Raw genomic sequence first — 16,611 nt, forward strand, 5'->3', positions numbered from 1 at the left:
GAATGGGTGGGGTCCGAGGGGATGAGTAATATTTGAGTTAACATTTGTGTTTTTGTTGTACAATAAAATAAATGAATTTTTCACGAAAATAAACAAAGCTTGATAAAGTTCTACTTACAAATAAATCAGTTTTATTGTCATAATATTTTTTAAATATTTGAATATTTCCAAAATTCCCCAGCTTAACTTCCCATGGAAGGTTTCTTGAAATTTACCGGACATTTCCCACCCCATTGCAACCCTAATCCTTAACACCACGTGTAACTTGCAATCTACAGGGCTGATGGTCATCTTGTTCAAAGTGCTTCAAGGCAGGTGTGAGTGTGAGGTAAGAGGATGACTGGAAGTCACAAAGCCTCATCTCCTCAAAATCTATTTCTGATCTGTCAGGATGTTGGTTTTTTTCCAAAAGCAGTGTCGACGCTCAGAAAGTAAGAAAGTGTGCATCCTCAGGAGTGCTGTTGGGTGGGTGTTTCCAAAAAAACCTTCGATCTTATTTTCTTAATTGAGGTTCTGAGTTCATCTCTGACCTTTAGAAAGGCATTTAAACCTCAACGCCAACATAGACGAGCATTTGTTTCTCAGGATTAATGGAAACATTGAACATCTACAGTTCAGTGACAATTTGGAATTGAAGCAGACATAATTAGGTCAACAAGCAGAGCATTTATAGCAAATATTTCTACAGTCAGATGTGGCTGAAAGGGCTCTACTGTTTGAGGGAGCTCTCAAAGAATCCGAGCAGCTAATAGGTTTCTGTTGGGAGAACTAATCCCCCTCTTAGCAAGCACACGTGACTATCAAATATTAGTTAAATCAACGGGTGCTATCCGTTTACAGGGTCCTATGCTCCCCCAGACGTGTATCATATTTTACATTCAGTTTTTTTCCCCATGTTTTCAGTTGCTACATATTACAGGAAATGCTTTAAAAGTTGGTGTGTGATCAATTTTAGCAGGCCAAAAATTCCAGGGCTGATTTTTTAGTCCCAGTCCAGCCCTTGGAGGTGCTGAAGTTTTCTGTTAGACCACTTGAATTACAATATGCTGAGAGGTTATTATTGAATTTTCTCCCAACATCTGCAAAAAAAAGAAGCCAAACCCAGCTGTAATGTCCATTTTTAACCCCCTGTGTAGCCATGAGCAGAAGGCACACTGCAGGGGGAAAGACACATTAGCATTCATTGTAGTGCACAGCATACATCTTATATACTTGTATTAAAGAATATGTCACTCGTATATAAGGTGTCTCTACCTCTCTGAATCTCTTTAACACACTGTCAGTGTGGGAGCGAAGCAAAGACGGTGTGTAATTGGCGCTAAAAGAAAAGCTGTCACGGTTTGAGGTTGGCTCAGGACCTGTTAAACCGTCGCCTTCGATCTGACTTATTTAAACTCCCTGATCTGTAGGCCATGGCTTTCCTCGGAGTAATGAGAAACAGGGAAAGCCACAAGCAGCATGCTGGGCCTTATGATAACCCAGTAATTGAAATGGAAGGTAGGCTACAGTATACAGATTGTATTACTAAAAGCAATGTGGAGGAGCCTTTGACAAATTGGTGGGTGAAATATTGGTCTATATGGTAATGGTGGCTGTGAAACGCATTTTCCACACAAGACAGAGAATGTGAGCAGGTCCACTTTCACTTGTATGATGAATTGCTTTCATTATTTCGCCATCAAGTAATCTTTGGGTGTAAAAGTGAAACAAAAGTGGCATCTTTGCTGGAATGCAAGGATGCAAACTTATCAAGGGGGGAAAAAGGTGATAAAGATTTGAACTGAAGTCCTGAAGGGAGTCCCAGGGGCATGCCCCTCCATGGGCCGAACAAAAAGAGAACAACCGAAAGAACAGCTTTAAAATGTGAATTTACAGTTGATTTTAGCATGCTGATAAAGGGAGGTCACCCTAGAATTACTGTGATCTTACTTCATCAAAAGCAATGTATACATATAATGTATACATCTTGGACGCAAACTGTTCAAAATTCTCCCCTCTGGTAACTCTTCCTGTTACATGAATTTTATATATATATATATATATATATATATATATATATATATATATGTATACACAGTCATGGAAAAAATATTAGACCACCACCCTTTTTCTTCAATTTCTTGTTCATTTTAATGCTAGAAACTAGAAAACCATGGAAAATTGCTAGATATCAGCTCTTAAATTAAACTCTTATGAGCTATTTTTTTTTGTTATCATTATATTTGTCCAAACAAATGTACCTTTAGTTGTACCAGGCATTAAAAATATCAATACATTGAAGAAAACAAGGGTGGTCTAATAACTTTTTCCATTCTGTGCAGTGAAAGTATACAAAGCAAAAGAGAACATAAGCATCTTTTCAGTGACATTACAGTATGTTGTGCTCCATCCTGTCAATATTACCTGAAGGTCAAAATGTGATTCCAGATCAAAATTCTTGCAGCATCTTTGACTCCTGAGCTCAGGATCAATCTGTTACAATGTTAATGTAATTAAATTGTGAGTCTGTCTGTTTTGACCTTAAGGTCAAACATGATTCTTAATCACACACAACAGATTGTTTGTCTGCATTATGATGAAAAGGGTCAACAGTGAAAATTGTTCATATTGACCCGTATTGTATATTAAATTCTCCTCACGATAAAAACATGTAAAGTAATGCGATGAGAGTGGTCACTGGGTGCATAAACAGGAAGTGCAAAGATAACACTGCCTTTTTATTGTACTCTCAGTCAACAATGCATTTGAGTAAACACTCATCAGTCATATTTGCATACTGCACGGCATATGAATAAACCGCGAACACAATTAGATTGGTGAGATACTGACGCTGATGAAATACGGAGAGACTGTCATTTGTTATCTGTCTCACTACTCAGAAGTCATCACTCTGTTTGCAGTGTTGTGAGAGGGAGGACACGAGAGGGCGAGAGCCATGAAATTACATTGAATAATCTTTTTTGTTTGTTTATCAGCATAAAGCCTATTAGTGTGATTCACACTCTACTGTATGATGACAGGCCTCATTCATGGCTCACTTATTTGGTATAATGGATGAGAGTCATTTGTCATCTGAAATGTAAAATTATATCTATGCAATAGTTTTAAAATCTAATAAATAGTATGTCTATGCAAGAGTATAAAAATTAATTGAATTTTATGTGCATGCAAAAGTATTAAAACCCAATGAATATTTTATGTTTTGCAAAGTACACTTATGTTTCTCTATGAAAAAGCAGGAATAACAAGGAAGCAGTGTCACTGATGGAGAAAAAAACAACAGAAAACAGCATACAAGTGTGAAGGCAGTGTCATCTACTTAATGATATTTTTTATTGGTTAATCTCGTTTTTTTAAAATGCATCATTATTGTTTGGTCTATAAAATGTAAGAAAATAGTAAAAAAGAAAGTGCCCTTTTAGTTTTCTCAAGAAAAGTGATGTCAAAACCGCACAGATAACTACTTTAATATGATACAAAGCAGAGAAAATCCATATTTAAGTGGTGGATAACAGCATTTTTATATCACTTTTGTTTGGAAAATTGCTTTAACAATAGCCGTGTTTCCTTTAGGGGGAAGAGTGGCCACCGGGAAAAGTCAGCTCACTCTGCATGTCTCCATTACAAAAAGGCCCCCAGAGGGATTTAAGAGACTCTAGAGGGAACGTATGGTTTTCGATTGTCGCGACGCTAACTGTGCACAAATTCAGCAGCTGATCATAAACAAACCAGCATGGCTAATTCAGCACAGCTTCTCCGCTGATCATAAACATAGTGATTGTGAATTAACCGGCATCGCTAACTGTGCACAGAGTGTCCGGTGCTTGTTGTAAACAAACAGAGATCGCTAAGTGAACACCTCCTGCAGCAGCAGCACATACACACTGTACTGCTACAGAGCTAACTGTTAGCCAGCTCTGTGACTACAGCTGGGAAAGACTGCTGCAGGAGGACTGTGCCGCTTCGACTCATTCTTATTCCTCTTAACGAGCCGAGCCGAAGAGTTGCTAATTATAACAACAAAGTTGCTGAGTTGGCAACACTGCTTCGCCGGCTTTTACAAATGGCACGGGTTGTTGTGGCATCGAGTACTACGTCACATCCTGCTTCGCGATCTATCCAATCAGTATTCAGGCTTTTTTCAGGGGAGAAAAAAGACCCTGGTCTTCGACAGGGATGAAAAAAGTCCCAACAAAAGCCCGCTCAGAACGGCTCGTATTCAAATTAGGGGCGTTTCGGCGAGTGAGACCCGCCTAATTCCGGGTATTGCCAGGTAGTGGAAACAGCCCTAATGAATCGATTATCAGAATAGTTAGTGATAAGTTTTGCCTCAATCGACTTATCTATAAATCGCTTTTAGTCTGAAGCCTTATTTAAAACTTGCAGCTGGGGACCTACAATTCCAGTTTAATTTTATTCTTCAATGTCCTTTCAATGAAAATGTCACTATTAACCATTGCAAATACATTACCAGGCCACCGGCCCAGGACTGGGATTATGAAATATAGATATGCACAGATAGTTATTCTGGCCGCAAGCAAACTGAGCCTAAGCATCTTTATCATCTCAATCAAACCTGAGCTCCCGTGTGGAAAAACAAACCTTGACCTGTTTGAAATGAGATGTCCAAGATACCTGTGGCAGTCAGCCCTTTTTTTAAACTGTGTGGAAACCAGTAATCTACACCAAAACATAAGTCCTGAGAGGAAAAATCAATACCCATTCCTCAAAGACTGAGGCATATTGACTTTGTGCTTTGTGTGAGGGTATTTCCAAGAGCAGCCGAAAGTGCTGCTGATATGATGAATATTATTACACGAGGTGAACTGGAGCAAAAAGGATTATTCCTCACATGTATTCAGACTGTGGTGTACATGTGCATGCATGTTGTTTTGATACAAAGATTTGTAGAATAAGAAGAAGCTCAAACAATGTGTCTTCGTATACAGGCCCACCCTGAAATATCTATCCTATTAAACCTCCACATTCTATTGAGTAATATTTTAATTTACACCAGCCCTGTCCAGGGGACAGAGCCTTCTCTGTGGCGGCCCCAAAGCTGTGGAACAGCCTACCTTTCCAGGTCAGAGCTGCACAGTCTGTTGAGCACTTTAAAACATTATTGAAAACCTATTTATTCTCCTTGGCGTTCAGTCCCAGCTAGGCAAGAATCCTTGGCTTTCTTTTTTACTTTTTACCCTTTTATTTGTCTTTTTATCTCTAACACTGTTCTGGATTGAGTTTATATTACTATTTTATTCTATTTTATTTTATTGTTTTTACTGTTTTTAGTATTTTATTGTTTTCATTGTTTTTATTGTCTTATTTATACCTATTTGTGTATGATTTATTCTATTTGAATAACTGTACAGCACTTTGGTCAACTGAGGTTGTTTTTAAATGTGCTCTATAAATAAACTTTGACTTGACTTGACTTGACTTGAGTTTAACTAGAACTCCCTCTCCTTTAAATAGAGCCCTGGGTTTTTCTTTTAAAGGTGTTCCTGCCATTCTCATGTTTATGACCAGTCACAACATTTGTTTCCGCTCAAGCACAGCTAGTCAAGCAACAAATTAGCAGCGACTGGTGGAACAAGATTCTCAGAGGGCCGTCATTAAAGTTCATGCAGCGGGGTCTGACATCCAATTAGCTGCTTCAATCTGTAATACCGGTCAATACAAACTGAAAATACTGCCTTTATGTTCATTAAATTGCGGAAAATAACTGGTTATTGAATTACTGAGGGGTTTGAATTAATACATTATCCCTTTCATTTATTCTTTAAGATGTCTAAAACCATTTCCTAACACTACAAAGCCCATATCTTCAATGGGACTGATATAATTTTATTTTGGTGTATAGCCATCGGAACAATTTTGTTAGCATTACCAATCTGCACGGCGCAACAAATGGCATGCTCATTTTGAACCACATGCCATGAACATCCCTGCACAGTAGGGTTTGTTTGGTAATAAGGCTAAATCAAGAAGAGCGCCTTAATGAAAAGCTCTGTGAATACACCGCGCTGTCATTATGAGAAGGGAATGGGTTTGTCTAAACCCTGCACAGTTCCATAGTCACAGCTTTCGATTTTCTGCTCTTACAGAGTGAGACACTGAGATTAAAAGGTCTTCATGTGTGTATGGGGGTTCCAGTTAGCCTGACAGCTCAAATGGGGTTTTCCACCCCTACAGTCTATCTCTTGAGCTGAGCCCTCAATCTTTTCCTCTCTCCTCTGTGAGATAAGTCAGAGGTTCTCAATCTTTTAGTGAAAGAGCCCTTACAAGGTGGAGTATAGGGGACCCCCTCATATAGCCCATGTCCCTTGGAATTACACTGGAATTCCATTGGAATAACACTGCTATAGCCCTAGTTATGTGAAAGATCAACACAATAAATGCAGTATAAAGATATTAGACATGTTTTAAACATATTGCAGATGCTAAATATCATTAACTGAACTATGGAGCCATGGACCCCAGCTGTACCTGGCTCTGTACAGCTAATGGCTACCACCTTGAGCTAGTTATGGTAGCTACAGCTCATGCTAAAGCAACCAACTATCATAATTCAGAGATGGTTGGATGATTTTACAATAGCCTTTATGTAAAAATAATCACAGTATTTGCAAGTTTCATCTTTGATTTTCAAAAACAGAAACTTGCCAACATTAATGCATAGACTGTATATAAATAAATACAATTAATTCAAGATAGCTACCAACAGGTATCATCATATATATATATATATATATATATATATATATATATATATATATATATATATATATGGATGATCTTTGATTGCCAAAAAAATACAACAAATGATTGATGCAGACTGGCAAGCACACCTTGTGTGTTACACATTAGCAACACACTAGCTAGCCAGCTAGCATAACAATGCTAATTGTTTTTACACAGGTCCATCATTCATTAGTGGAGCACTGATTCCAAAAGTCTTTCTATGGTAGTTTGTGTGCATTTACAAAAATATTATGGGATATGCTCTGAAATGAAATTACCATTAACAATTACTCACCCTGTGTTACCTTGAACTCTTGAAGAAAACGCCTGCTGAGTACATCCTTGATGAGCTTAGGCCACATTTACCACAGCTTGCTTCATATCAAAACCTTCGTTTAAAGATGGTGTTTAAAAAAAGTGTAATTCATCCAAAAACATGCTCACCACTTCCCTAACAGGTGCGTTTCCGTTTAGGCTACTATTGAAAATCGGCGGAAATCAGACCACATCAGTTGTCTGCACACGGTTCTCAACATGGTGTAGCAGCTAACCAGCGGGTATCAGAAGTCTTCTACCAGATCTATTGAGCGTCCCAAAATTATCCTTTTTCAGTGGGTGTCTAATGGTCCAGGATTCTGTGTATATTACTAATAGGGAGACCAAATCCTTGTAGTTTAAATACTCTTGAGGTACAACAATGCTTCCTTTTTTGACAGTTATAATTAATTATAATAAAGTACAGCTGGGATCAGACCAGCTGTAATGCAAGTGCCTCAGTGGTTTGATAGGAATAATTGGGATATAATTATTGATTTTTTTCAGTGTTTCATAAGTAGTTGGGAAACGTTAACGTTTTTGAACGAGCTATAATGCCATGTTTTTGCTTTGTTTCAGTAAACATATCACATATTTGTAGAACATCATCAAACTTTTACATCCCGTACGTTTTAATGTGATGTGTTTTGTATTGCTGTCACTATTAAAGAGCTTGTATATGAAAAAAAAGCTAACCAGCGGGACAGAGCTGACAGTCACCTGAGTGGGTGGCTGTTACCTGGGTGTCAGACACAAGACTTATTATAGCCTAATGAGCACGCTCTCCATGGTTGAGGACAGCGGTGTAGTGGAGGGAATACGCAGGTTTACAAGGTATACCTACCTATCACCCAAAAAGCCACTGGAATATATGGATAGTATATCCACTTCCTCTTCAATCACCACACATGTACCTGGTAATACACCCACATCATCTACAACCATAACACCACTGGTTGAGGATCGTCTCTGCAGCCAGCAGCTCTTCTTTCTGTGACTGTCTGAGTCAATATGGCCCACGCTTGTCCTCCTCTGTTAGTGTTGTTGCACCTGATATGTCAGAACAAGTTACAGCTTTAATCCTTTTGTATTGGCTAGATGGAGTTTGATGACCTTTGCAAATTCTCTGCATACCGGAAAAACAGGCAGACAAAACAAACGATCCTTTAGTAAGTAATTTTTAAAAAAAGCAGCCCAATCAATTTTGCTTATTGCCCCATGCCTGAGAAATTATAAAAACATTTTTGTTCATAGATGATGACAGTTGATTAGTAGCAGCTTTTGCTGGGCTACAAAACTTTCCTAATGAATTAATGATGAAAACATTGTCTGCAGTTTATCTAGCTATCACAAGCAACAACTTTCTCTTTCATGTACAACCAACACATCTCATCAGCATCTCCACTGGTTGCCACATTTACTTTTACTCTTTCCTCCTCCACTGTCAGATCTCCTCTCGTCAATCATCATGCAAAGTAAACATTACTAATAGGCTCTGCTAGCAATTGTTTCCAGTTATATGTGTATGAATAGACATGAATGAAGTCTGTGTGAATGCATATCAGCAGACAGTGAGAGAACAGAGGCCATGTAGGTCAGTGATAGTGATTTCTATGAGCTTGGCTCATGAAATTTGGCAGAGAGGAAAAAACACAGGAGCAAAGAGCGTCTGCTCTTTTATGTGAAAGGGTAACTGGGCCACTGCATCGCAGGAGGGGTACGATCCAACTGGGCACACAAATGTGTCGTCTAAGGACAGAGAGAGCAGCGGTGTCCCGTAGGGCATGAATGAAGTGTTTGAGAGTGGGAGGGTGAGGAGAGCCCTGCAAGAAAAGGCGGCACACAAAGATTGGATGGTCAAATAAACTGCAAAAACACAGAAAACTGAACATCAAACTGTCAATTCCAAAGTTTTGTTCAGATTCATCAGATAGGAGCAAATGAGCTTATTTTGCTTTCTTGGCACTATTTATCAGAGGAAAAAGACTATGTATGCATGTATTAAGGTCAGGTAATGATTTTCTGGTGAAATTAGGACATTAATGTGTAAAGTAACTAGTTGGCCAAGTCATCTGTGTGTTTATACAGACAGCAGAGGTGTGGATGATTGTCCAGGAAAAATAAGTTCAGCTTGACCACATAGTTGTTAGGAAAGTCAACAGTTGTATAGTAAAAAATAAGGTGTCATCATAGTTATAATGAGTCCTTCACAGCCCTTTCAGCTTTCAACCTCATCAACAGGCTCCACCTAAACAGAAAGCCGAGGGCTGTAACCACGCAAGAAGCCACAGTAATGAATGTGACGGCGTCGTGCTCCTGGCTGAGTAAAGCATCATTAGGATGGACAGCAGCGCTGCTGGAAGGCAACACTCATATGGTGACGAACGGTGACTACGACTCTTTTAAAAATGCTGCGGCACAGAGATTTTATTGAGTCCATTGTTAGTGTGTTTATTATGTTAAATCATTTTGGTTCAGCCTACAGTTCCAACACCGATTACTGATTTTCACTATAGTGCATGTGACCCTTAACATAATTTGACATGGTTTAAATATTCGATTAGCTTCAAGTTACAAGATACTGAGAGGTGATAAATGACAAGCACACTTCCAGCAGATATCATATAAAAACCCAAACGAGACACGAAAGCAAGAAATAAATACAGACATTGTTCAAAACATTCACATTTACAGTATTCATCTTAGAATAGTTGCACACAAAATTTGAAGCCATTATCAAAAACTGTTACTTCATTTTTTCCCTCCCAACCTTTTGACAGTAAATCAATCTTGGCCAGTGTGGTCAAGTTGAACTAATGGGAGATGACTGGAGCGGGGAGCCTTAAAGCTTTGTAGGAAAGCATGTGTAGTTGACACAGTTCAACTACTAACTCATGAGAAATCACATAATCAGTACCTGACTGCACAAACCTACAAAACAAGAACCGGATTCAAAGCTCTTTCACAACAACTCCTCAGATATGACTCACAAACAAATGCAGCTAGTGCAGATATACTCTATGTTAACGCTAACTACAGCAATTTATATTATTTTCAGAATCATCATTATATTAGATTTATGTAATTAATGGAAAAAACAAACAAACCAAAGAAGAAGAGCGTCCAATTAGGTCCCGAAAAACCTGAAGTAAAATAATAATATACAGCAAAGGGCTGGAATAACTTAAAATGAATGATTAAAGTGAGAAATAACTCAGATTTACTGTATCTCCACATCAATCAATCATGTGGTAAAGTTTTGAAGCAAATAGTGGAGGTTTATAACTACTATAGGCTGTTCTGAGATCTGTATTTGGGACTTTTTAACCGCATAACTTTACAACAGTTGTATCAGAAGTTGAGCACATTTGGTGAAAATAGATGCCATAAATGTGGTCAAGCTACACTTCACATTACACTGTTAGGTACGATTATTTATGTAAATCTCAAGATCTGTTACTCATGGTTCATTGAAGAGATTAAAATTGTTGTGGTTGCGGATCATTTCGCAGAAAAACTTCATAAGCCATGTTTGTTAAATGACAATGTAAGAGCATGCATTTACTGTATGCACATAGTAACTGCAGCATGCTGGAGAGTGAAAGTGTTAGTATTAATGTTCATCAGGATATCATGAAGTTGTGTTTTTGAGCACATCAGGGTTGTACATTAACAGATAATTAGCTAATTATTAACAATTAATTTGGCTAACATTTGAGCTGCTGTTTACGGTATCTCTACTTCTGTATGTGCTGTACAGCTTGCTGAACACACCACAACATGTAAACTGTAAATGAAGACATTCTACGCTGAGCTCCGCTGTGGGAGCTCCTCTGTTTGGAGTGTCCATCTCTGTGGCTGGTGGGTACGTCCGGGGCCTGCTCCGTGCGTAGACCTATCTCTTGGGTCTGTCGATGTCATCGATGGCCGCCAGGAGTTTCTGACGTGCCTTCTTGTTTATATGTGAACCCAGACAGACGTTCACCAAGTTGGCTAGCTGCTTCATGGAGTACTCCTGCACAAAAACAACACAGAGTGAGTCAGCAAAACAAACACAGTGGCTCTCAGCATGACGCTTCCAGAGAAATGCAGGTGGTCGCATTTTAGAGGAAAAGAAAATAACTGCTGAAATTAAAGTTATATTTAGTGCTGCGGATAAACATTTCTCCGTCTCACCCTGTGATTCTTGATGAACTGCTCCATGTCATTCTCCGTCAGGTAATAAGCCTTGATGTAGGTCTCAACAAACTCTTTATCAGGGATGGGTCGCAGGTCGGTCAGCTTCTCCAGCTTCATGAGGAACTGTTGGAAGTCCAGCTGCATCAGGGCCCGGCCCTCGTTGCTACATTTCTTTACATTAGCATAGCTAGAGGACAAAACAGCAGAGGGGACAACAGGATTAGCATCACCTGAAGTATTCAGGTAGAGAAGCAAGTTTACTGTGTAGTTTTCTTTACATGAAAGTCAAGTGTGTCTGGCTTAAGAGGCGTATTTCACATTTCTCCCCCTTGAAAGGCCAGACAGATCTGATTCTTGTCAGTCTCTATATTAAAGGGATAGTCCGGACCTTTTTCTTTTTTTTTTTTATTTCTTTTGGGAGAGGAGATGACATGCAGCAAAAGACCATGGGTTGGAAATAAACTTGAATCACTGCAGTATAGACTCAGTCTTAGAACAATGGGACACACACTTTACCAGCCAGAGTGCCATTTACTTAAGCCACCTAAAAAAAAAAGAGGATAAACTAAAAAAAAATCAATATCACAATCAATCTCCTTTCGTCAGATAGCACAGTTCAAGTCAAGTAAGGGGAACTGGATATCCATACTCTCTTCAAAGGCTCCAAAGTCCTTTCAAAACACAGGTGTTGCTGGTCTGCTGTTGCCTTGATGGGTTAGTGTGTTTGTGTTATTGAGTGACTTTTGTATTAGTTCGGATTCACCAAAGTCACATAACAACACAAATAAACTAAACGATAGAGGCAGTGGTAGGTCAGCAACTTCCACAAAAAAATAATAATTACAAACTGTCCCTTTATGGAGAAAGTCATGTTGCAATGTTTTTAAATTCCTTAACTTTAATCTGTCATGCATTACACTTTCTCTTGAAGATGTATTTCAGCTTGTCAGATGCTAATTTTTAATCAACATTTTAGTTTACAAAGAAATGTGGAGTAATTGAAGTTATCAGATAATGGGAGACACAATAGTTTTTAAAAGCAACTATAAAAACTTTTCATTAATGGAAAAGAGGTGAGGTGCTTGTCAGTAAATACTCTTTTTGGATGACTGATAATAAAACTGTCACGCTGTTTCACACATTTTAACCAAGTCTGTCATGTAGCGTAGACAGAGAAGTCTATGTTGTTTTTATTATGTCATACTTCAATTTGCATAATACATCATTGATGTTACATGTTATTCCTCATTTAGTTTTTATATTATTTGTCTGTAAATGTGTTGAACAGATTGTGTGTATTTTGACCTGGTTGTATTTGGAAAGTTGGACAAGAGTTTATGACAGAATCAACAGAATTAATCCATTTAAAGATGTGAAACTGCAGTGTGTGTATAAGGAAATGACATGCATGAGTAGGTATGTGTATATGCATGTTTTATATTAAATATGAGGTCAGGATGTTCCAGACAGCTGTCTCTCCTGTCAGGTAAAGTGTGTGTGGGCTAGATGACACACATATTTCTGTGTGTGTGTGTGTGTGTGTGTGTGTGTGTTTCTGTTTGCGTGTCAGGTGTTTGGCAGCTTGGGCATTTGTCCACTGGCAGGTCAGTGTCTGTGACATCTACAGTACATTAACACACCACACAGACATGTCTGCTCTCTCCCTGCCTCACACTTCTGCTTTTCTCTCTTCCATTTCCATTTTCCGCCTCACCCCCTCCCTCTCACTTTCATCACCTCTCGCTGTCATCCCTCGCTCCCTCTCTCTCTCTCTTCTCTGCTTGTCAGGCCTGCCAGAGTTTGCCGCTGAGTGTTTGAGCTTCGGCTCAGAATGCTAACAGAGCCATTTCTGCGAGTCTGAAGGGAGACGAGCGCTGGACAGAGAAATTGAATAACAGGCTGCGCCTCTCGGAGTACAAACAAACAAATATGACTGCTACACCTTGGTGTGCCAGAGGGGTAGGGATGTGTCTGTGTGGATTGCAGAAGTCTGCAAACCCAGCTTAAATATGCTCTGCATCACAGTCGTAATGGTCCATTTGTTCATTGGAAAGGGTTCAAAAGTTCTCTTACGTAATGGGAAGAAAAGTGCTCAGCAAATGTGTTGGGAGGTAAACATGTTCCCTTTTCTCAGTGGGTGAGGCCAAGTCTTCCACTGATTCTTAATGTTCTCTCTCCTTCTTTAAACAATTTGCAAGCACTAAACCACTTAACAAGCATTTATTTTTAACCTAAACCACTCTCTTTTCCCACCATATACTCTTTCACTGTAACCTAAACAAATTAGCAACACAGAATGACTTTGGCGTCATCGTCAACCAATTTCTTCTTCACGATAAAATGTGTGCGAACTCATAATTGTCGGCTGTTAGCGAGTCGCTTCGTCACCATCCAGCCGGTGTGACTTAGTGCTGCTGTGCATCCAGTCAGAGGAGGTTTATCACACCTTCAATCTAAAAACCCACTTCGCACATTCACTCAACACACACACTCAGAGTGAAGCGACAGCGAGGATGCAGGTGCTGCGGAAAAACACATTCTGACACCCGTCACAACCCATATGTCTCGCTTACAAGGGAGAAAGTGGTGAAATGCATTACAAGGTATGTGTCAAGAGGGTTTTATGGTCTGTGTAAGTGGCCAGTGTCATGTGATTCCCTGACGGAGAGATGGGACTGGCACAGAGGGTTGCCAGCTCAAGGTGAGAAGAAGGAATTTAGAGTGGTTTTCTTTGGGGGATTACTCCAAAGAAACCTGGCAACAGAGTCTTCAGATTTAAAATGTCTGTAAAGTCATTTCTCCTGGTCTTCATGATATACAGTTCCAGTCAAAAGTTGGGACACACCTTCTCATTCAATGGTTTTTCTTTATTATTTTCAACATTGTAGATTAATGCTGAAGACATAAAAACTATGAAAGAACACATATGGAATTATGGAATTTTAAAAAACAAGTGTTAAACAAAACAGAATGTTTTATATTTTAAATTCTTCAAAGTATCCACCTCTTGTTTTGATGAAAGCTTTGCACGCTATTCTCTTACCTGGATGGTTTTCAGTTAAAAGGTGCACCTTGTCAAGAGTTGCCTTCTTAATGTGTTTGAGACCATCAAAACAAAAGGTGGCTACTTTGAAATATCTAAAGTATATAAAACATATTCTGGTTTATATACTTTTAAATAAACAAATACTTTTTTGTTTACTACTTAATTCTGCATGTGTTCCATCATAGTTTTGATGTCTTTAATATTAATCTACAATGTAGAAAATATTATAAAAATATAGAAAAACCATTGAATGAGAAGGTGTGTCCAAACTTTTGACTGGTAAGGTAAGTGGTTAAACTACTTTACCACATTACAAAAACTGTGTAGGTGGGTACAATACTGCACCCACTTTTTCGTTCATCCTGACTGTCATGAAGGCAAAGCATTTGTCAGGCAACCACCACCACACACTTGACCTTTCCATTTTGTGTAGTTGGGTGATCTTTGCTCAGTGCTGACACAGCGACAGCGTCATCATGGATAAACTTCCCAAATATTTATCAACAAATGTTAAGAGAAGTTGCTATTTAAAGAGTTTCTGGCTAAACCAAAACCAAAGCTGACATAACTTTCCCATGAATAGTGGGCTAGTTTTTTGGGGAAGGTGTTGTCTATGGCCTGTGAACAAGTGGGCAATTTGTCCAATAAACTCAATTGAGTGGCATTGTTTTGCTGGTATGTGACTTTTTCTATCATATTTTGTTATAATTTCATATCACATGTACATTGTCAATTTGACGTCTTTTTTCAAAGTTGTTTAAACCACTTTTCTAAGGAACTTTAAACTAGATTCCTCCCCTGCTGTAATTCCATTGTGTAATAATTAGGTGCTTACAAAGCTGCGCATCCCCAACACCCTCCAAAGTGCTTGACAACATGCTTTGATAGGAGTTTTTCTTTTTTAATTTACGATGTGCAGATGTTCAAACCAAGAAAGACTTGAAGAGGAGAGAAAAATAAGCTACTCCTCGATCGTTATCTCTGTAGGCGTTCCTGTAAAGACGCAATGGATGAGGGAGGTGGGCTTCAGATCACTGGGATGCTATGACTCACAAATGCTAAAATGTACAAGATTCGGGACTGAAAATAAAGAGACATTTTCAAGATGAAAAAGGCTGCCATGACAAGACAAAACGACTGACTCAAAATTCCACATGGTAGTAAGAAATAAAACCACTGTTCTTTGGGTCTGCACTGTATTTAGCTTGGTTACATTTCTGTTTTGAATAATTCATAATGCTAAAATGCGGATTGAGCAATCTTCGTGTTTTGTGCAGATTTCCTTTCTGCCTGCAGCACGGTATCCACCCAGCTTCAATAGCACTGAACTGCTTTTTTAATAGCTGTCGAGATTTCCTAAATAAATATTTAATACACAAACACATTACTGCTGACTGAGGCTTTTACTATTCTGACAAACTATCAATATTTGTTCAATACACCGGTGGTAAGCTGCTGACTTTTTCAATTATTTAATTTCTATTAGTGATTAAATTTGTGTATAAATTGATTTAATGAGGTAAGAACTGCTATCTAGACACCGTAATTCCACAAAGTATCACAATTAGGAATACAGTAGAAGTGCATTCATAACAAGTAGGATGACATTCCACTTGTCCAGTTCCTCCTCATTCCTACTTGAATATGCACATGCTTTTTGTAGATATGAAGAGATGGATGTGTGGGAAAGCATGCCGTGACAAAATTGACCAAAAACAAACTGCAGTCCGGGCTCATGCTCTTACTCTTCAAGTGCTTTTAGCTGGAATAAATAGAAATCCACAGTGTAGCGAGAAGTCCATCATGTTCAGGTAAAGTTACAGGAACTGCAATCAGACTCCCTCTGTCTCTTGTACATTTGTACAGCTCAAGGACTGTGTCACACTGCTTCTTTTGAGTAATTGTTTGACACAGATGGAGAAAAAATGATGCACGATAAAACAATTTCTCCAGAGAAGAAAAAAAAATGAAGCTCTGGCCACATGTTCACTAGAATGACGCCAGACTGCACACTGCAGTCTTAATGCTGAAGAGGAGTTTTATGACTTTCCTACCCTTCTACTAGAGTCCTGTTGGCCAGGCGGATGCAGTGCTCCCACAGGACGTTGGACACAGGCAGCGGGATACGCACATGTCTGGAAACATCCTCCAGGCGCTTGTTAAATTGCTCAAATTCCTGGGAAGGTAGAGGAAAAAGAACAGGTGAGCAGAGTAAAAAGTAGTGGAAAAAAAATTACGTTCAAGAGATGGATTTGTTCATTTGATAACATACAGTCATGGAAAAAATGATTACACCACCCTTGCTTTCTCCTTGCTTTCTTCTTCTT

The 16,611-nt window shown here is 38.9% G+C and overlaps 1 protein-coding gene across 1 annotated transcript in view; it reads right to left on the bottom strand.

Annotated features, from left to right (window-relative positions):
* Positions 1-9,708: 9,708 nt before the first annotated feature.
* The window catches only part of vps50 (VPS50 EARP/GARPII complex subunit), a 117,025-nt gene continuing 110,122 nt past the window's right edge, over positions 9,709-16,611 (bottom strand). Inside the window, exons 26-28 of the mRNA XM_059349701.1 lie at positions 16,339-16,460; positions 11,236-11,425; positions 9,709-11,074 (exon numbers count right to left, since the gene is read on the bottom strand). Coding sequence (XP_059205684.1) covers positions 10,955-11,074; positions 11,236-11,425; positions 16,339-16,460 — 432 coding nt within the window. The 3' untranslated portion in view covers positions 9,709-10,954. The remainder of the gene's footprint in view (positions 11,075-11,235; positions 11,426-16,338; positions 16,461-16,611) is intronic.

This window comes from Centropristis striata, chromosome 14, assembly GCF_030273125.1.
Source record: "Centropristis striata isolate RG_2023a ecotype Rhode Island chromosome 14, C.striata_1.0, whole genome shotgun sequence".
Classification (NCBI taxonomy): domain Eukaryota; kingdom Metazoa; phylum Chordata; class Actinopteri; order Perciformes; family Serranidae; genus Centropristis; species Centropristis striata.